The following is a 21,443-nucleotide window of genomic DNA, read 5'->3' on the forward strand; positions in this document are numbered from 1 at the left end:
AGACAAAATATTTGTATTTATTTTTATTTTTTATTTTTTTAAAGATTTATTTATTTGAAAGTACAGTTACACATACACAGAGAGAGAGAGAGAGAGAGAGAGAGAAAGAGAGAGATGTCTTCCATCTGCTGGTTCACTCCCTAGTTGGCCTCAAAGGCTGGAGCTGTGCCAATCTGAAGCCAGGAGCCAGGAGCTTCTTCTGTGTCTCCCACATGGGTGCAGGGGCCCAAGGACTTGGGCCATCTTCTACTGCTTTCCCAGGCCAAAGCAGAGAGCTGGATCAGAAGTGGAGCAGTCGGGACTCGAACCAGCTCCCATATGGGATGCCAGCACTGTAGGTGGCAGCTTTACCCACTACGCCACAGCGCCGGCCCCTTATTTTTATTTTTTTAATATTCATTTATTTATTTATTTGAAAGTCAAAGTTATGCAGAGAGAGAAAGAGGCAGAGAGAGAGAGGTCTTCCATTTGCTGGTTCACTCCCCAGATATCCGCAATGGCTGGAGCTGCACCGATCTGAAGCCAAGAGCCAGGAGCTTCCTCTGGGTCTCCACATGGGTGCAGGGGCCAGAGACATGGGCCATCTTCTATTGCCTTCCCAGGCCATAGCAGAGAGCTGGATAAGAAGTGGAGCAGTCAGGAACCAGCGCCCATATGGAATACCGGCACTGTAGGCAGCGGCTTTACCTACTACACCACAGAGCTGGCCCCTTTTTTTTTATTTTTTATTTTTTTAAGATTTATTTATTTATTTGAAAGTCAGAGTTATGGAGAGAGAGAGAGAGAGAGAGAGAGAGAGGTCTTCCATCCGCAATGGCTGGAGCTGCACCGCTCTGAAGCCAGGAGCCAGGAGCTTCCTCTGGGTCTCCACATGGGTGCAGGGTCCAGGGACATGGGCCATCTTCTACTGCCTTCTCAGGCCATAGCAGAGAGCTGGATCAGAAGTGGAGTAGTCAGGATTCGAACCAGCACCCATATGGGATGCCGGCACTGCATGCGGCCCTGACAAAATATTTTAAAATCTACTTATGGCCGGCGCCGCGGCTCACTAGACTAATCCTCCGCCTAGTGGCGCCGGCACACCGGGTTCTAGTCCCAGTCGGTGTGCCGGATTCTGTCCCGGTTGCCCCTCTTCCAGGCCAGCCCTCTGCTGTGGCCAGGGAGTGCAGTGGAGGATGGCCCAGGTGCTTGGGCCCTGCACCCCATGGGAGACCAGGAAAAGCACCTGGCTCCTGGCTCCTGCCATCGGATCAGCGCGGTGCGCCGGCCGCAGCGCGCCGGCCGCGGCGGCCATTGGAGGGTGAACCAACGGCAAAGGAAGACCTTTCTCTCTGTCTCTCTCTCTCACTGTCCACTCTGCCTGTCAAAAAAAAAAAAAATCTACTTATATAACCTGTTCCAGATGACAACCTAAGTGAAGACAGAAATCCAGGTAAATAAATGAAGATCATGTGCTCTGTCTTGAATACTTGGCTTCTTTTCTTCCCTGGAGAATCCCCCATTTTGTTTAATCCCAATGTCAATTGTATTCTTTCCCAGATATCTAGTGTGGCAATTTCACCATATTATGTGTATTTGTTTAGCAATGCCTATCATAAAGTAGGCACTCAACCCTCATGTATTGAATGAGAAAACAAACACACAAATGGTATCAGTGGTGCAAGATCTAGAGGGAAGCATATGACTTGGGGTTGGAGACACATCTCAGATTCTTACCCTGCCAGTAGGGTCTCATCCTGTGGTGTGGTCACCTTCAGCATACTCCCACTTGAGTGGCCGACTAAAGAGTTGCAGGGCAGGGTAGGCGGTTGAGCACAGAACCAGAGCTCACCAGAAATCACATCTCTGTACTGGCAGGTAGCCGCTTTTGCTCCGGTCGACTGGGGGTCAACATTGCAAACAACAGTCTCTTCCGCCCCTGTTGGTCCCCGGAAATACCCTCTGAAATTGACTGTGGCCCCTTTCTCTCTCCAGATTCTCCGCAGGACTCCGACTGCCTCGCTGGAGTGGATCAGCCACACTTTGACCTGGGCCCTCCCAGCCCAGAGCAGAGGGAAAGACAGCAGGTAGGTGCCATTCTCCAGATCCTGCACCTCCCCAGGGACTCCCGCATTTAAGTCTGGACCCAGCAGCTTTGCCCGAAACAGATCCCCACCGTGGGTCTTAGGCCTGCCCTGGTGGTCCCTGGCCACAAGGACAGCCTCCAGGGAGCTTCCCAGGTCATAAGTGACCTGCACAGGGTCCCTCAGGTGGTAGGTGGAGGTCTGGGGGCTGGTAGAGGCCAAGAAGTTTCCCCCATCTCCTGGGGTCGGAGGCCAGTACAGAAGGTCAGTCAAGTTGGTGAACTCCTCGGGCAGAGAGTCCAAAAGGGAGGGTGATGCTGTGGACTTGGAGGCAAACTTAGCAACAGGACGGGGTGCTGGGGGCTGATTGACGGTGCTGTCAGTCCAGAACATCTTGAAAAATAACATCTGTGGGTGGAGAAAGAGGAAGTCGTCAGTGGTTTGTGCCTTCCCCATTTTCTCTAGGAGAAAGCTTTCCACTCATCAAAGCTTGTCCCTCCTGCCAAGTGGGAGGACCCAAGAGTCCTGCCTGCCTGCTTCGTGCTGTGTGTCACTCATAAGCCTGGCCTCTGAGTCACCCCCTTTATTTGAAAGGAGCATCTCCTGTTGTAAAGGCGAACTTGTCCCTCTGGTTTAGTTCAACTGTCTCCTCTCAGGTTTCTTATTCCCTCCACTACCCTCCCCACCACACGCACACACACACACACACACATGCACACAACATCCACATACAGTGTTACAAGTAGGCTTGGATTCAACCCTTACATCTCTAGATTTCCTCACTCCTCCCAAAACCTGCTTCCCCTCCCAGAGCCTCATATTTTTTTTTTTATTTGACAGATAGAGTTAGAGAGTGAGAGACAGACAGAGAGAAAGGTCTTCCTTTCATTGGTTCACCCCTCAAACGGCCACTTCGGACGGAGCGACGCTGATCCAAAGCCAGGAGCCAGGTGATTCCTCCTGGTCTCCCATGGGGTGCAGGCGCCCAAGCACTTGGGCCCATCCTCCACTGCCTTCCCGGGCCACAGCAGAGAGCCGGACTGGAAGAGGAGCAACCGGGACTAGAACCCGGTGCCCATATGGGATGCCGGCACCGCAGGCGGAGGATTAACCAAGTGAGCCGTGGTGCCGCCCCCCCTCATAATTTTTTAAGATTTATTATATTTATTTGAAAGAGTTACAGAGAGAGGGCGAGACAGAGAGAAAGAGGTCTTCCATCCACTGGTTCACTCCCCAGATGGCCACAATGGCTGGAGCTGTGCCGATCCAAAGCCAGGAGCCAGGAGATTCTTCTGGGTCTCCCATGTGGGTGCAAGGGCCCAAGGATGTGGGCCATCTTCTACTGCTTTCCCAGGCCATAGCAGAGAGCTGGGTCAGAAGAGGAGCAGCTGGGACCAGAACTGATGCCCATATGGAATGCTGGCACTTCAGGCCAGGTCCTGGCTGCTCCACTTCCAATCCAGCTCCCTGCTGATGCTCCTGGAAAAGTAGAAAAGATGGCCCAAGTGCTTGGGCTCATGCCACCCACACTGGAGACACAGATGAAGTTCCTGGCTTCTAGCTTCAGCCTGGCCCAGACTGAGCCATTGTGGCCATTTGGGGAGTAAACCAGCACATGGAAGATCTCTTTCTTTGTCTGTCTCTCCATCTCTATAACTTTGCCTTTCAAATTAAAAATAAATTTTTTTTTAAAAATGAAAATGTATTTAGAAGACAGAAATACAGAGACAGAGATCTTCCATCCACTGGCTCACTTCCCAAATGCTCACAACAGCCAGGGCTGAGCCAGGCCAAAGCCAAGAGCCTGAAATTCCATCTGGGTCTCCCATGGGGGTGGCAGTAACTCAAGTACTTGAGCCCTCACCCGCTGCCTCCCAGGGTGTGCATTAGCAAAAAAGTGGAATTTGAAGCGGAGTTGGGACTTGAACCAGGCACTCTGATATGCGGTGCAGGCATCTGGAGCAGCATCTTCTCCACTGAACTAAAAGCTCTCCCCCAGAGCCCGGATTCTAAGTGTTCCCTTTTCTCCCCCTGTTCCCTCCAACAGTGCCACCCCCACCTTCCACGTTCCAGATTTCTGATTGACAGTCATGTGGGTAAGCCCTTTGTTCAGTGCTCTTGAGTGCTATGGAGGAGCACGGGGAGCCCATCCTAAGGGAGTGTCCTCTACAATAGGGCTCAGCTGGAAGGAAGAGATTCAACAGCCAGCAGGCGTGGGGAACCTTTTCTTCTGCCAAGGGCCACTTGGGTGTTTATAACATCATTTGCAGGCCATACAACATTATCCACTGCTGTAGATTTATTGGATTTCGAGTCCCATCTGCAGTTGCCTTGGCAGGTCCAGACCAAGTGACCTTGCAGGCCTTCTATAGCCTGTGGGCTGGACATTCCCCATCCCTGATACAGAAACCTAAAAAAGCTAGAAAAAAAAGCAAGAAACTGTATAGAAAGATACAGAACAGGTGTGGACTGGCTAAAGGAGAGAGAAGTGGCAGATTATTTTCTTTTTTTAAAAAAAGATTTATTTATTTATTTAAAAGAGTTACACAGAGAGGGAAAGAGAGTGAACCATCCCCTGGTTCACTCCCAAATTGGCTGCAACAACTGGAGCTGCGCCGATCTGAAGCCAGGAGTCAGGAGCTTCTTCCGAGTTTCCTACATGGGTACAGGGACCTAAGACTTGGGCCATCTTCTGCTGCTTTCCCAGGCCATAGCAGAGAGCAGGATTGGAAGAAGAGCAGCCAGGACTTGAACCAGTGCCCATATGGGATGCCGGCACTGCAGGCGGCGGCTTTACCCGCTGCGCCACAGCGCCGGCCCCATGGCAGATTATTTTCTAGGAAGACTTGGTGTTTTCCGCAGCAGAATCCCCTCCAAGGGCCCAGATCTCTCTGGTCTCATACTAAGGAACACAAATCACAAATACAGACTGGAGAAATACAAAGATGCAAATGAGAAGAGAGAGGCCATGTTTTGTGTGATGAGGGTGGGAATCGAGGCACCTGCGGATCAGATAATCACCTACACCCAGCAACAGCGCCTTCTGTTCAGGCAAGTATGATTCAGAAGAAAAAAGCAACCCACTGACGTATCTCAGATGCCAACACGTGGGAAGAACACCAACATCTACTACTGCAATTAGGAGAATGAGCTTGAGTGTCACGATCTCCTGTTTAGACGGCGGTTAGTGCAACAGAGCCCAGTGTTAGGAGGCGTGGGGGTAACAAACCTGCTGTCCGTCTCCCACTGGCTGCTGAATTGGCAGTTTCTTTACACATCTGGCTCCCCTGTTAAATCGTGCTCAGAATGCTGCATGTTCTCAAGATCTAGCGGAGTAGGCTGCAGGCAAGCCTCAGTGGCTGAATTAGGGATAAGAAGTGTGGCCTCTGGTCAAAAGCCAAGACAGAAGCCTTTAGTATGAGGGTGAGGTGCATAGAGAGAGAGAGCTTTGGGTTTTATGCTCTCCTGTTCTCTTTGGAGGCAGAAATAATGAGAGAGGAGTCCAAATTCACAGTTCAGGAGCTAACAAGGATTCTGGATTTTTGAAAGATTCATTTATTTACTTGAAAGGCAGAGTTACAGAGAGAGAAGATACACACCTACACACACATACACACACACACACACAGACTCTTCCATTCTCTGATTCACTCCCCAAATAGCTGTAATGGCCAGGGCTGGGCCAGGTTGAAGCCAGGAGCTTCTTTCAGGTCTCGCAGGTGGATTCAGGGGTCCAAGCACTTGGGCCATCTTCCACTGTTTCCCAGGCACATTAGCAGGGAGCTGGATTGGAAGTCGAGCAGGCAGAACTCAGCACCCATATTGGATGCTGGCGTCGCAGGCAGTGGCTTAACCCTGTGTGCCGCAGCGCTGGTGACAGGATTCCGGCTTTGACGATTACGGCAAATCCGCCAAGAGCTCCCTGTCCTGATCTCTGGACCCTGTGAATTTGCCGCCTTTTATAGTAAAAGGGGCTTCGCACATGTAATCTCACCTTACAAATGGTGAGGTTATCTAGCTTTTATTGTAATCACAGATCTCTTTATAAGAGGAGGAAGGAAGGAGATTCATTACCGAAGACAGAGGTAGTTCGAATGTGGAAGGAAAGGGACAGAAGCACTGGAAAATGCTACACTGCACCCCTGGCTCTGGAGACAAAGGATGCAGACAGGCCCTAGAGACGGGAAAGGGAGCCTCTAGAAGGAACACCACCCAGGAGTCCCATTTTCACTTCTGACCTTCAGAACTGTCAAGAGAAGAAATATGTGTTTAAGCCATGGCATCTGTGGAACTTTGCCATAGCAGCCATAGGAAACTAGCACAGTTACTAGCTAAACTAATGAAGTTCAGGGGAATTGACTGGATTGGTAGCCTACAGAACTGGAAAGCTGGTGATCAGGGACTGATCATAATAGACTGAGGCCATTTCCGATGCTGGTAACTGCACCAGCAGGTGCTAAAATGCAATCCTAGAAGAACCACCCCAAAGTCATTCTTCTTCAGGCTTGGCTCCGGATAACAATGGACAAAAACAAAGCACCTCTCTGGCTAGCCAGAATACTCACTGCATATCCAGATCATCACCTATTGCTGTCTTTGTCTACCAAATGAATTGTGCTTTTGACCAATGGCCATGTATGCCAATTTTCCTATAGTTAAATTAGAGTTTATATAATGAAGACTCACTGCTCTACCACTGAACACTGGGTATGTTAATGAAAATCAAATTCACTATTTTGGAACTGTACATATGGAATGCATAATATCTGTTCTCTTTATATTAATAAAAAATCAGGGGGCTGGTGGTGTAGCAGGTAAAGTCACCGCCTGCAGTGCCGGCATCCCATACGGGCACTGGTTTGAGACCCGGCTGCTCCATTTTTGACCCAGCTCTCTACTCTGCCTTGAGAAAGCAGAAGACAGCCTAAGTCCTTGGGCCTCTGCACCCACGTGGGAGGCCTGGAGGAAGCTCCTGGTTCCTGGCTTCGGATTGGTGCAGCCATTGCAGCCACTTGGGGAGTGAACCAGAGGATGGAAGACCTCTCTCTCTCTCTCTCTGCCTCTCCTTCTCACTCTGTGTAACTCTGACTTTCAAATAAATAAATAAATAAGTAAATCTTTAAAAAAAATTTTAAAAAGAGGTTATCACATACAAAAATAAATAAATTCAACATGTGTGCATAAATTCAGGACTATGCAGATAAGATCTGTTCCTGATGAATAAAAATCCTGGGTTTGAGTAGACGATTGGGTGAGACTTTCGCTTGTCTTATTTGGGAGGCTGAGAGTATCCTTAATTACATGTGGACATTGTTTCCTATTGGGCTGTGGCAGCACATGGAAGGCATAATTGAAGCTGAAGTCTCTGCTTTGATTTCTGGAGGAGAAAATGTGCAGAGCACTTGGCCCATCTCTGAGGGGCAAGAAGCAGAGATCAAAATCGAGAACCCAGGATCGAGACCAGCACTGCAAAGTTCCTTGGGACACTTGGCCCACACTGCCCAGTGCAATCTTGGGGAGAAAGTCTGCCTGGTAAGCGGTCTCTGATCCTCATGGGGCCTGTTCACAGCTCCTTTTCTGGGGCTGGAAGAATTTCAAGGGAGCACGAAAATAGGAATCCCCAGGTCAGAATGCCTTCCCGCCTGTACTTCATCAAAAAGCAACAACATGCAGGTGACTGTGTCCCTTGCTCCCAAGAGAGGAGACCATTTTTCCTCCTGCCACGTGCTGCTTCACCACCACACAAATGATCCTCCAGATCTGAATCAGCTAGAGTGGCCAGGACATGCTGGTTCCAGAACATTTGAATGGATTTGACAGAGAAAAGCAAAGAATATCTGTTCTCGTGGCTAGCATTGTGGCACAGCAGGTTAAACGGTTGCCTGCAACACCGGCATCTCGCTTGAGTGCCAGTTCAAGTCCCGGCTGCTCCACTTCTGACCCAGCTCCCTGTTAATGTACCTGGGAAGGCTGCAGAAGATGGCCCAAGTACTTGTGCCCCTGCCACTCACATGGGAGACCAGGGTGGAGCTCCAGGCTCCAGGCTCCAGGAACTCCTGGAATGGTCCAGTCCCTGCTGTTGTGGCCATTTAAGGGGATGGAACCGAGGATGGAAGATTTCTATATATCCCTCTCTCTGTGTCACTCTGCTCTTCAAATAACTTAATAAATAAATCTTAAAAAAAAAAAAAAGAATATCTAGGGGCCGGTGCTGTGGCGCAGTAGGTTAATCCTCCACCTGCAGCACTGGCATCCCATATGGGCACTGGTTCTAGTCCCGGCTGCTCCTCTTCCCATCCAGCTCTCTGCTATGGCCTGGGAAAGCAGTAGAAGATGGCCCAAGTCCTTGGGCCCCTGCACCCATGTGGGAGACCCGGAAGAAGCTCCTGGCTCCTGGCTTCGGATTGGTGCAGCCGTTGCAGCCACTTGGGGAGTGAACCAGCGGATGGAAAACCTTTCTCTCTGTCTCTCCCTCTCACTGTCTGTAAATCTACCACTCAAATAAATAAATAAATAAATAAAATCTTTAAAAAATCTGTGTTTTATACACAAAGAACCATTAGGTATAAGGTATTTCATAGATGTTTGTCTTATTGTTCCCAATATGGTTTATATATATATATATATATAGAGAGAGAGAGAGAGAGAGAGAATAAGAGAGAGTCAAGTATGTGTAAAATATGTCAAAATAAAAACAAAATTTTAAAAATACTCTCCTTAATCTGTCTTAACCTAAGAATACTTATGAAAATACAGTTTGTTTAGATGCAAACAAAAAATAATGAACTTCATACCAGAGTTTATAGACCTAAATTTATACCTATAAAAGATCTAGGGCTATATGGTATTTAGAGAGAAAATTATTATTAATTAATGCTTTATTAGAGAAGAGAGGCTGCATCAGGAGCTTGGAACACATGTGTGATCTGATAGAGAGGAAAAATGTTCCACAAAGGAGCTGGAACTTGAGCCATTAACTGCTGCCTTCCAGGGTGCAATTGCAGGAAGCTAGATGGGAACCCAGGACCCAATCCCAGGCACTCTGATCTGGGATGCAGGGGTCCCAAGCAGACACTTCATCTGGTGTGCAGCACCTGCCCCCAAATAGATTTCTTTAATTTAAATAAGAAAAGAACTGTGACAAACACAGGTTTGTGAAAGCTTTAAGATCATGCCATCAGGGTCAGTGCTGCAGCACAGTGGGTAAAGCCACCACCTGCGGTACCAGCATCCCCTATGAACATTGGTTTGAGTCCCAGAAACTCCACTTTTGATCCAGCTCCCTGCTAATCCTGCTAACCGGGGAAAGCAGCAGTGGGTGGCCCAGGTACTTGGGCCCTATGTGCAGACCCACATGGGAGAGCTGGAAGAAGCTGCTTGCTCTGGCTTCAAACCAGCCCAGCTCCAGCCATTTGGGGAATGAACCAGTGGATGGAAGAATCTCTCTCTTTCTTTCTTTCGCTCTCTCTCCCTCCCTCTCCCCCTCCTTTCCTCCCTCCCTCCCTCTCCCGCTTTCTTTATAACTCTGCCTTTCAAATATGTAAATAAATTCATTTTAAAAGTTGAGGAATATCATATTTTTTAAAAAAGATCATACCATCGATCTTGATAATGATTCCAGAACACTAATGAACACATTGATGACTTCATGAAACTGCTATCCTGAGATGAAGCAGAACAAGAATTAATTAGGTGGGACTAAATGAACTGATAAGAATAATTTTTATGACTTTTCATTTGAGATATTGCTGGTTCTTTAATGTCTTGTTTTTTGTTTTTTGTTTTTTTTTTTTTTTGACAGGCAGAATGGACAGAGAGAGGACTAGAACCCGGTGTGCCGGCATTGCAAGGCAGAGGATTAGCCTAGTGAGCCGCGGTGCCGGCCTAATGTTTTGTTTTCTAGATTTAAGGAAATCATTTTTAAGTTCTCTGTAACTTGGTAAAGTATACTTTTGTGAACACAATTGTAAACATTTACTTTTTCTCCCTACCCTAGAATTCAGAAATTATTCATCAATATTCTTACTTTTGTGGTAATATAATTATTTGTGTCTGTGTAATATGGGCCTTCTCAATTATGACAACATACAATTGGAAATACTGGCTATATTACCAAAGCTTTGGCTGGGATGTCCTATTTTAGAAGGTACAGAGAAGGGAACATAGGTATTGCAGGTGAAGTCTGAAGTCTGGTTTGGTTTGACTTCCTAGCCTTGAGAGGTTTTTTTTTTTTTTTTTTTTTTTTTTTTTGAAAGGCAGAGTGGACAGTGAGAGAGAGAGAGAGACAGAGAGAAAGGTCTTCCTTTGCCGTTGGTTCACCCTCCAATGGCCACCACGGCTGGCGCGCTGTGGCCGGCGCACCGCGCTGATCCGATGGCAGGAGCCAGGTATTTATCCTGGTCTCCCATGGGGTGCAGGGCCCAAGGACTTGGGCCATCCTCCACTGCACTCCCTGGCCACAGCAGAGAGCTGGCCTGGAAGAGGGGCAACCGGGACAGAATCCGGCGCCCTGACCGGGACTAGAATCCGGTGTGCTGGCGCCGCAAGGTGGAGAATTAGCCTAGTGAGCCGCGGCACCGGCCTCTTGAGAGGTTTTTGACAGTCCAATCTGAGGGACTGGCATTGTGGCACAGTGGGTAAAGCTGCCACCTGTGGCGCTGGCATCCCATATGGGTACTCTTATTCAGCTTCCTGCTAATGTACTAATGTGCCTGGGAAAGTAGCAGAAGATGGTCCCAGTCCTTTGGCCCCTGCCATCCACATAGGAGACTCACATGGAACTCCTGGGTTCAGCCTGGCCCAGTCCTGGCCTTTGTGGCCATTTGGGGAGTGAACTAGTGGATGGATGGTCTCTCTGTCTCTCCCTCTCTATATATAACTCTCTCATAAATAAATCTCAGGCAGGTGTCGTAGCTCACTAGGCTAATCCTCCGCCTTGTGGCGCTGGCACACCAGGTTCTAGTCCCGGTCGGGGCGCCGGATTCTGTCCCGGTTGCCCCTCTTCCAGGCCAGCTCTCTGCTGTGGCCAGGGAGTGCAGTGGAGGATGGCCCAAGTCCTTGGGCCCTGCACCCACATGGGAGACCAGGATAAATACCTGGCTCCTGCCATCGGATCAGTGCGGTGCGCTGGCCGCAGCGCACCGGCCACGGCGGCCATTGGAGGGTGAACCAACGGCAAAAGGAAGACCTTTCTCTCTGTCTCTCTCTCTCACTGTCCACTCTGCCTGTCAAATAAATAAATAAATAAATAAATAAATAAATCTCAAAGAAAGAAAGAATAAGAGAGTCCAATCTGAGATTCCCTAAAAAAAATTCCAACAAAGCAAACTTTGTTTGGTCTATGTGGTCAGTCACTATTCACACTGCACTTATGTAAATAACAGGGCCAATTTTGATGAAGCTAAAAATATTTTGCCAACAAATTCATATCAATCTGATTGTCTTTAGTGGAAATAGTAGTGACTATAGAAAGAAAATATCTCAGAAGAAAAACTGCAGTGCACTTGTTATTAGATTGTAGCTCTGTTCATTGGTTTCAAGATTTTATTATGTTTTAGCTTCCCCTAATATCTCTGGCTGCAGTATTCCTACTAACAGCAAAAAACTGCTGTATTCCTGAAGCCCTATGAGTTGAGACTAGAAAAATCAATGTAAATTCCAAGAAGCAAGTCATGCCTGGTGTGCAGGCTACACAGAGAATTCCCCCAGCCACCTGATGTCCTAACCAGAGACATCCAAACTGCAAAGTAGGATGAGAAGTTGACAATTTTACACTGTGGACACTTTTCCCGAGATGTTAAAACAAGACTCTTCGTCATCATGAGATTCTTTTCTCTCTTCATTTTTCCTTGCTTATGCCTGCTTCTTTCACTTGGCAGGATAATAGTGGAGTCAGATTTTCACAATCAGTGACTTCTGTGGGTAACCTGATGAGGTGTTGAATTTAACATGTCAAATGCCAATCTTTGCATAGTAACTTAAGAGCCTTTAGTATACCTAGTGGGGAACTTTAGCAGCATCCCTAAGGCAATATTTGTTCAAATTGTACTTGTTATCCCTTTTATAAAATTGGACTTCTAGACCCACTTGTTCTCATTCCCTGCTTTAATTTAAACCAATCCTCATATGCCAAATATATAAGGGCTACCCATCAGTTGAATACCAAGGAATCTATGCAGTTACTAACGTGTTTTGTTGCACATGGATAGATATGTCAACTATTGTACAGATTCCATTGAAAAATTGACAAACAGGCTACTTGGGAGAAGACACTGTGACACAGCTGGTTGAGCTGCCTCTTTGGACACCTGTATCTCCTACCAGAGTGCTGCTTCACACCCTGGCTACCATGTACTTCTCATCCAGTTTCCTGCTAATGCAGGAAGGAAGGCAGTGGATGATGGCTTAGGTACTTGGCTCTGGGAGACCTAGATGGAGTATTGGGCTCCTGGCTTTGGCCTGGTCCAACCCTGACTGTTGGGGAGTGAACCAGCAAATGGAAGGTCTCTCCTCTCTCTCTATGTCTTTCCCTCTCTTTCCATCATTCTGCCTTCCAAATACATAAATAATATTTTTTAAAAAAAGGCTTTGTGGTCAAAACTAGTAGATTCCTTTTCAGGTTAATTCTTTGATCTGTTCGATTTTAGTTGTTATGGCTCATGGGTATCCTGCCTAAAGTACACACTCCAAATTCTTGGTATTATCCTCCTGACGATCATATTAGAGGTCTCCCTGATGCACCGTGTCCTCTCAAAAGTTTTAAACGGGGAGCAGACATTTATCCTAGTTATTAAGATGCCTGTGTTCCTGGTTCTGGCTTCTGACTCCAGCTTCCTGGTAGTTCAGAATCTGATAGGCAGCAGGTGATGGCTGTAGTGATTGGGTTCTGCCACCCACGTGGGGACCTGAATGGGGTTCGCAGCTCCTGGCTCCAGCTCATCTCAGCCCTGGCTGTTACAGACATTTGGGGGAATGAACCAGCAGGTGGGAATGCTTGCTGTTTCTCATATTTCTCTGCCTCTCAAATAAAAAAAAATCAAAAATTTCAATGTTGCATTCAGCCATCTGTTGAATATCTATTGGTCTCCTTTCTGGAATGATAAAAACTCCGAGAAATAGATAATAATGAGGTTACTGTGATGTGTTGAGACTGGAAACCCCAAATTATGGTAACAAAGAGTAGTGTTAATGCCCTAAATTTTGGTCAGATTCTCAACGAGGTGAAAGCCTAACCAAAAGACTGGAAGTTTTAAGCAAAAAATATAGAAGGCATTGTTTTGGACTGCATTCCTGCTCTAGATGTTGATGGACCAAATCAAACCAAAATAGAGAAGACACTCATGTTAAAAGTCACATCATCACACTAAATGTTAAAAAAATAGAGTTGAAAACAGACTTTTTTTTTTCCTGGACATTACAGCCTGCCAGTGTTCTACAGTCAGCATAACCAGGAAATCCTCTTTGACTTAATATTTTAAAACACGAACAACCTGATACTAACCTGAGCAACCTGATTTTAGCCACTTATTTTCTGTTGCTCTGTCTCTTTGTTTCTTCTTCATGAGGCTAATTGTTCCAGCCTTGCCCAGAGGGAGCTCTCATCCCACTTTGCAGGATGGATACTGTCCAAATGTATGAGTTAGGAATAAAAATTCAATTTATAACTAAATATGTTGTAAATTTGTCTTTTGACATCTTTCCGGAGAGCAGGAAAATCAGTGCAAACAGACTTCATAAACCCAGGAAGATATTATATGCAACAAATGAAAAGGTTTGGGAGCCGGTATCGTTGTGGCAAAGTAGGTTAAGCAGCTGCCTGCAACGCCGACATCCCATTTCAGAGCACATATTCGAGTCCTGGCTGCTCTTCTTCTGATCCAGCTCCCTGCTAATGTGCCTGGGAAAACAGCAGAAGATGGAAAACCCAGATTGAATTTCCAGACTCCTGGCTTCAGCCGGGCCCAGCCATGGCCATTTGAGGAGTGAACCAGTGAGTGAAAGATCGCTTTCTCTCTCTCTCTCTCCCTCTGTCTCTATCACTGTTCCTTTCAAATAGATAAAATGATTTTTAAAAACAAAAAACAAAAACACCCCCCAAATGAAAAGGATTGTATCTAGAATCTGTAAAGAATTCCTACAAATAAAGAAGAAAAAGGTAGGCAACTCTATCTTTTAGAAACAGGCGGAGATATTTTAACAGGTGCTTCACAATAAAGCAAAATTCAAATGACCAATAAATATTTGAATAGACCTTCAACTAAAGTAGTAAGAAAAGGAATGCAAGATAAAACTAAAATGAAATAATTCTACATGTTCCAAGAGAGTATGCAGTTAAGACAGACAATACCCATGTTGATGAGGATGTTAAGTAGTTGAAATTCTCATATTGTGTTCATGAAAGTACAAATTGGAAAAACCACCTTGGAAAGGTGTTTGGCCATATCTACTACAGTGTAACATGTACATACCACAGGGCCAAGAAAGTGAACTCACAGGTATATAACAGTATATCCAACAGAAAGGCGTGCATGTGTGCACCAGAAGACAGACAAGACGGTTTACAGTAGCAGCATTTAAAATAGCCAAAAACTGGAAACAGCTCAAACATCCAGCAACAGTAGAATAGACAAATAAATAATAATGGAATACTGTGATAAGATGAATATGAGCAAATAACAACTTCACACCACAACATGGGCGAGTCTCACAAAACTATTGCGTGAAAGAAGACACATAAAAAAAACCACATGATATCTGATTACTTTTCTATAAAATTCAAACTCAGGCAATAATTAACCATAGTGTCATAAGTCAAGGTGCTGGCCACCTTTCAAAAGAAGACAAGGCAGTAGTGGCAGGGTTGGGGCATGACAGGGAGTTCCCAGGGTATGAGAATTTCTATTTCTGGGTTTGCACTGGGACTGCACAGGTGTATTTTTTTAAAACTTTTATTGAACACATGATTTGTGTGCGTATTTTCATGGATGTTATAGTTTAACTTCCTGGAAACTTTTGGTTGCTTCATAAAGATATGTTATCCTTTTTTAACAGTTAAAAAGCTACCCTGGAGGAGGTTGGTTAATGGGTATCAAAACACACGTAGAAAGAATAGGCTCTAGTATTCTATAGTTCCCAATAATAGTGTGTAAAGAATTGAGAGGAAGGGCGGCGCGGCTGGCGCCCGCGCGTCTGCATGGCCGCCGCGCCGGAGCCCGGCGAGCCCGGGAAGGGGAAGGGCTTCCTGTGACTCCACGAAGCAGACTAAGGTGTTTCTTTCCTCTTCAACCCTGGTGTCGTCTGTAGCATTATCATTCCAGCATTTAGCATAGTGGGAAGAATACCTACTGAGTGTTGGGCACTAAACCAGGTACTGAGGATCAAGCCCTGATCAAAACAGCCTTTTAAACTCCTAGGAATTTTAGATGTGGAAAACATTCCCTGTGCACGGGACTCAATATTATACGGCTCACTGGGATCTGCTGTGGCTGGCCTAGGACATTTTTTGTTTACTAGTAGAATCAGAAGATCATGCGATGTTGGAGTAGGAGGATTTATCTTGGTGACTTTGGGATGCTGGTTCCATTGCAGGTACAATTATGCAAAGCAACGAATCCAGGAAAGGATTGCCAGAGAAGGAATTAAAAACAAGATTTTATATGAAAGTACCCACCTTGATCCTGAAAGAAAAACCAACAGCAGTGGTAGCAATTAAGTCTGAAGTACAGAAAACCAAACACAGCTGCCTCAAGAGTTGGGATCGACCACAGAAACATCTTATGTACAATAAGAAAGCTTTAAGCAAGTAAATAAACTATGTTTTAGTTGTCTTTTTTTTTTTTTTACACTTGCATAAAAATCTGCCGATGTATTCCGGTCCCACCTCTATCGCCAGGGTAGCATTCCTGTGTGTAACATACTGTTGTGATCTGCTGTATCCAGACAAAGAATTACAAAACCCAGTGTTTAACAGGCTTGGAAAAGAATTCTTAAAGTAAGCAGTGAATTTAATGATGAAATTTCAAGAAATAAAATACCTACACTTGGAAAAAAAAAAAAAGAATTGAGAGGAGCAAAGAAAAGGTAAGGAAGTGGAAATGCTATCTGCCTGCTTTGATCAGTACACAGTACATTATGTATGAAAATATTGTACTGTATCCCATAAAAATGTCTGAGTACTAATGATCCAAAAATCTTTTTTTTTTTTTTTTTTTTTTTTACAGGCAGAGTGGATAGTGAGAGAGAGAGACAGAGAGAAAGTTCTTCCTTTTTGCCGTTGGTTCACCCTCCAATGGCCGCCACGGCTGGCGCGCTGCGGCCGGCGCACTGCGCTGATCCAAAGCCAGGAGCCAGGTGCTTCTCCTGGTCTCCCATGGGGTGCAGGGCCCAAGGACTTGGGCCATCTTCCACTGCTTTCCCAGGCCACAGCAGAGAGCTGGATCAGAAGAGCAGCAGCCGGAACTAGAACCGGTGCCCATAAGGGATGCCGGCACTTCAGGCCAGGGCTTTAACCTGCTGTGCCACAGTGCCTGCCCCAATAGATATTTTTTAGAAGCCACTCTGGAATTAAAATCAACCCCTCCCTTTAACTTGATTATTAAGAAATTAGGGTTTCTCTGTCAAACTCTTTCATTGCTCTTGGAATAAAACTGGATTTCTGAATTAAGACTGTCAGATCACCCACTTTTTAAGTCGAGTCAGAAATTATGTTTTCATGTTAAATCTCTGACTGTTAATATCAACAGCCCATTCATCTGTTTTAACAAAACACATCCGTCATTGAAACCCCAGTTTTGACCGACAGACACATGAGGAGATGCCTTCCCCTGGAGGCTTCTTGCCATAACCAAGCACCCAAAAGAAGCACCAAGGGCTCACTGCAGAAAGGCGCAGAAAGGAAAACACCACTGAAGGATGGGAGAACAGAGAGCAATGTGCGTCACCCGCTTTTTAATTTTTTTGGTCTCCATTGGGATTTCACTGGAGCAACCTAGATTTTTGTGGGTTTTGTTTGTTTGTTTGTTTTTAATCTGAGTTTATGTTTTAGATTGCCCACCAGACCCCAATACCCAACTGGCTCACCCTTTTTCTTAGAATGATGTGCCCCACTCTCATGGGCTGTTCCTGGAGTTGCACAGGGGTGCGGCTAAGGAAACTAATAAAGCCAACTAACCAACCCGACACATGAAGCTGCACAGAGAAGAAATGTGTCAGTACTCACCCAAGCCAGAAAGACCAACCCCAACATCAGAATTTTGTATCTCTTGAATTGCTCCATGAAGGGACTCATGCAGCTGAGCTCTTCTGTCCTTGCGGATGTGAATCAGGAGTCCAAGTGGCAAACAAAGCAACAGGAGTCCAGCAGGCCCTCCCAAGATAAACCTTGAACTTTTCCTGGCAGCTTGCCCATTTCCGTGACTTTTGTTGATGACATGTACATATTTCACCCAGTACTGTAATTGTTTCAACCTTTGTACATATCAGGAATCCTCAAAACTCTCCCTATCAAGCCTCAGTTTCCTCTTCCATTTTTGGGGTCTCACTTCTGAACTAAGGAATCGTCTCAGCTCCCCACAGGAAAACAGAGTCCATTCTGGAGTGTCAAGAACCTCCCAGGTTCTTTGCACTAAACTTGGCTTACACGTCACGGGAACTGTCTCTTTTACAACTGTTTTAGACTCACCAATAGACAATAATTCCTATATTCAAAAGCAATCTATGGGAAAACCTACGGTTTTTCATTCACTTGTTAATTTAAAAGATTTTTTTTTACTCAAAAGGCAGAGAAAGATGGGGTAGAGAGGGAGAGAGAGAGAGAGAGAGAGAGAGAGAAGAACGAGTGAGCCCATCTGCTGGCTTATTCTCCAAATACACACAATGTCCAAAGCCGGAAGGCAGAAGCTTAATTTAATCCAGGTCTCTCACATGGGTGACAGGGACCCAACGACTTGATCCATCTCTACTTCCTTCTAGGATTTGCAGTGGCAAGAAGCTGGAACTGGTAGCCAGAGCCAGGACTTGGAACCCAGGCACTCTGCTACGGTATGCAGGTGTCTTAACCAGCCTCTTAAATGCTGGACTGAACTCCCGCCCCATACTTGTAAATTTTTATAGAGTGTATTTGGTGTTCATGGTAGTTATGTTAGAGTTGGATTGCTCTTGCCACCCCAAAAACGCTCCAAGAGACCTTCTCTCATGCAATTAACAAAGGGTAAGGTTTATTGATGATCCAACATGTCGGGGCCCCCGTCTCAGTACAGGCGAGTGGCCTCAAATAGTCTTGGGTTGGGGTTTTTATACACGTTTAAACAAAGAAAATCAATCATTGCATAGAGCAGACAGTGGTATAGAGTAAACAATTGATACAAGTTAAGTGATTTTACAACCAGTTGATTTATGAATACAGGGAGTACAGGATATCAAGTAAGGGCTTGATTAGACCTCAAAGAACCATATGGCCTATACAGGGAGTATCAAAAAGCCTCCTATTGCCAAAAGGGAGGGCCACACAACAAACACAACAAGGTTGCAGGAACTGCCTTGATGATACCTAGGAATGCAGCCGAATGGCGACAAGGGACACATGGTGGGGTCAGGGTTCCAGGAGGCAAAGAGATAAACAGTGACTTCTTCTATCTTACTTAGGTGAAACTAAGGTTATGCTTACATTGGGGTAATTTACTGACTAACTAACTTTAAAGAGAATGGCTCTGCAGAGCAAGTTTGACGAGGTCAGGAAAGTTCACCAGAGGAGGGGAGAGGGAGTGGGAGTGGCTTTTAACTTTTTAACCCTTCAGTTACTTTACTTGTGTACCAGGATACATAAAAAGTTCACAGAGAGATGGTGAAGGCAGGGATTTGGCCCAGTGGTTAAGATGCCACTGATGAGGAGGGGTCAGGGTTGTGGTACAGCAGGTTAAGCCACTCCCATATAAAAGTACCAGTTCGAGTCCCAGCTGCTCTGCTTCCAATTCAGCTTCCTAGTAATGTGCCAAAGAAATCAGTAGATCATGACCCAAGTGCTTGGTCCTTGCACCCATGTGGGAGACGTGGATGGAGTTCCAGGTGTTGTGCCTGAGCAAGTGCAAACAGAGGAGCACCGCACATTGATAAAATTTGTCAGGTCCTTTATTGCTGGCAGTGCAGAAAGGGCTCATGCCCTACAGAACTCTCAACCTCGAAGCTCAAAGCAACAGGGTTTATAAAGGCCAAAACCACAAGGAAGGGAGGGGGAATACACGGTTGCTAGGATCGGGGTTGGGGGAAATACATGGTTGCTAGGGTCAAGCTGACCTAAGGCCTATGTGAAACTAATATCAATTACAATCTTGAAAATAGACAGATTACAGTCTAAACATTAATCCAGGTACAGCCTATCTGTTTTAAGCTTGAGCAACCATGCTAGGGAAATTCTGTGTTCTGCCAAGCGGGATGCAGTGCACTGTTATTGTCTAAGTTTTAGACCATAGTTAGTTTCAGACCATGGTGTGGGGTGCTTTCTCAAGATGGCATCTCACCGGGTTGGCGCTGTGGCGCAGCAGGTTAACACCCTGGCCTGAAGCGCTGGCATCCCATATGGTCGCCAGTTCGATACCCGGCTGCTCCTCTTCCCATCCAGCTCTCTGCTACAGCCCAGGAAAGCAGTAGAAGATGGCCCAAGTCCTTGGGCCCCTGCACCCACGTGGGAGACCCAGAAGAAGCTCTTGGCTCCTGGCTTTGGATCAGTGCAGCTCCGGCCGTTGCAGCCAATTGGGGAGTGAACCAGAGGATGGAAGACCTCTCTCTCTCTCTCTCTCTCTCTCTCTCTCTCTGTAACTCTGCCTTACAGTTAAATAAAATAAATCTTTATTCGGGGCTGGTGCTGTGGCGTAGCAGATAAAGCCGCCGCCTGCAGTTCTGGCTTCCCATATGGACGCCAGTTTGAGTCCTGGCTGCTCCACTTCCGATACAACTCTCTGCCATGGCCTGGGAAAGCAGTAGAAGATGGCCCAAGTCCTTGGGCCCCTGCACCTGCGTGGGAGACCTGGAAGAAGCTCCTGGCTCCTGGCCTCAGATTGGCACATCTCCGGCTGTTGCGGCCAATTGGGGAGTGAACCAGCAGCAGATGGAAGACCTCTCTCTCTCTCTCTCTGCCTCTCCTTCTCTCTCTGTGTAACTCTGACTTTCAAATAAATAAATAAATCTTTAAAAATATTACTTGAAATTTTAAGTTAACTTAGATAGATCAATGATTCAAGTAACTTATTAAAGTTTTTACTTAAAATATATAATTTTAATAGACTAAATTAAGAACAAATTTTTAAAATTTGGGTGGTTTTTTTTTTTTTTTTGGACAAGCAGAGTTAGACAGTGTGAGAGAGAGAGAGAGAGAGAAAGGTCTTCCTTCCATTGGTTCACCCCCCAAATGGCTGCTACAGCCGGCGCGCTGCGCTGATCCAAGGCCAGGAGCCAGGCACTTCCTCCTGGTCTCCCATGCGGGTGCAGGGCCCAAGCACTTGGGCCATCCTGCACTGCCAGGCAGAGGATTAGCCAAGTGAGCCACAGCGCTGGCCAAATTTTTAAAATTTAAAACCTAAAATGATTATTTGAAGCACAAGGTATTGAATTTAAAAGCCAACAGAAGCAGATGTTCAGTATTTCACACAGAAAATGTTACTGCTTTGTGGGCCTCTCAAAAAGTGTACTTTGGACTGTGAAGACTTAAAAAAGAAACCCCACAAAGCAAAAAACCAAAAATCCAAAAACCAAAAGGCATAGGAAATTGCTGAGACAAAAAGAAAAAATGCATTAAAAATGTAAGAAAAATTCATGCTTACATCTTGATAATTTCATTTCTCCCTCAGCCTGCATATCTCTACAAATAATATGTTGCAATATGATCACCTCATTATCTATTATGATTACAAAATGAAGCTAAATACATGAGAGATTGTACTTTAAAATGCAGTGTGGGGCCGGCTCTGTGGCATAGTGGGTAGAGTTGCCACTTGCAGTGCTGGTGTCCCATATGGATGCTGATTTGACTCCCGGATGCTCCACTTCTGATCCAGCTCTCTGCTATGTCCTGGGAAAGCAGCAGAAGATGGCCCAAGTGCTTGGGACCCTGCACCCACGTGGGAGACCCAGAAGAAGCTCCTGGCTCCTGGCTCCTGGCTCCTGGCTCCTGGTTCCTGGCTCCTGGCTTTGGATCAGCCCAGCTCCATCCATTGCAGCCATTTGGGGAGTGACCCAGCAGATGGAAGACCTCTCTCTCTACCTCTACCTCTCTCTAACTCTGCCTTTTAAATAAATAAACAATTAGAAAAATGTAGTGTGAACTATTAGACTTTCATTTCTTTAGAAAAACTCCATCATCATCCTTTTGTTTACTACTACTTTAGCTTT

General features: G+C 45.9%; 2 protein-coding genes and 1 long non-coding RNA gene across 5 annotated transcripts in view; 2 read left to right on the forward strand and 1 right to left on the reverse strand.

Annotated features, from left to right (window-relative positions):
- Nucleotides 1–7,527, forward strand: part of LOC138846991 (uncharacterized) — a 66,631-nt gene extending 59,104 nt beyond the window's left edge. Inside the window, exons 3-4 of the long non-coding RNA XR_011384554.1 lie at nucleotides 1,975–2,066; nucleotides 7,398–7,527. This is a non-coding gene — a long non-coding RNA (uncharacterized lncRNA). The remainder of the gene's footprint in view (nucleotides 1–1,974; nucleotides 2,067–7,397) is intronic.
- LOC100347536 (NXPE family member 3) overlaps nucleotides 1–17,433 on the reverse strand; it is a 46,903-nt gene extending 29,470 nt beyond the window's left edge. Inside the window, exons 1-3 of one of the 3 annotated variants that reach the window (XM_070064409.1) lie at nucleotides 17,281–17,414; nucleotides 9,661–9,720; nucleotides 1,717–2,471 (exon numbers count right to left, since the gene is read on the reverse strand). In XM_070064409.1, coding sequence (XP_069920510.1) covers nucleotides 1,717–2,471; nucleotides 9,661–9,720; nucleotides 17,281–17,349 — 884 coding nt within the window. In that variant the 5' untranslated portion in view covers nucleotides 17,350–17,414. Of the gene's footprint in view, nucleotides 1–1,716; nucleotides 2,472–9,660; nucleotides 9,726–17,280 lie in introns of all 3 variants that reach the window. The other 2 variants (XM_070064410.1, XM_002721869.5) reach the window with 2 other exon arrangements.
- LOC138847062 (cytochrome c oxidase assembly protein COX20, mitochondrial-like) lies at nucleotides 14,756–15,889 on the forward strand. The gene is made up of 3 exons (XM_070064702.1): nucleotides 14,756–14,781; nucleotides 15,214–15,298; nucleotides 15,460–15,889. The coding sequence occupies exons 1-3, from the start codon at nucleotides 14,756–14,758 to the stop codon at nucleotides 15,772–15,774; spliced, it is 426 nt and encodes a 141-aa protein (XP_069920803.1). The 3' UTR covers nucleotides 15,775–15,889.
- Nucleotides 17,434–21,443: the final 4,010 nt, after the last annotated feature.

The sequence above is a fragment of the Oryctolagus cuniculus genome, chromosome 19 (assembly GCF_964237555.1).
Source record: "Oryctolagus cuniculus chromosome 19, mOryCun1.1, whole genome shotgun sequence".
Classification (NCBI taxonomy): Eukaryota; Metazoa; Chordata; class Mammalia; order Lagomorpha; family Leporidae; genus Oryctolagus; species Oryctolagus cuniculus.

Coding starts and splice junctions, on each gene's coding strand:
- LOC138847062 (XM_070064702.1), top strand. CDS start 14,756: ATGGGCGAGTCTCACAAAACTATTGC. Junction 14,782..15,213: donor GAGTCTCACAAAACTATTGC/GTGAAAGAAGAC, acceptor TAGTGTGTAAAG/AATTGAGAGGAAGGGCGGCG. Junction 15,299..15,459: donor CGAGCCCGGGAAGGGGAAGG/GCTTCCTGTGAC, acceptor TGATCAAAACAG/CCTTTTAAACTCCTAGGAAT.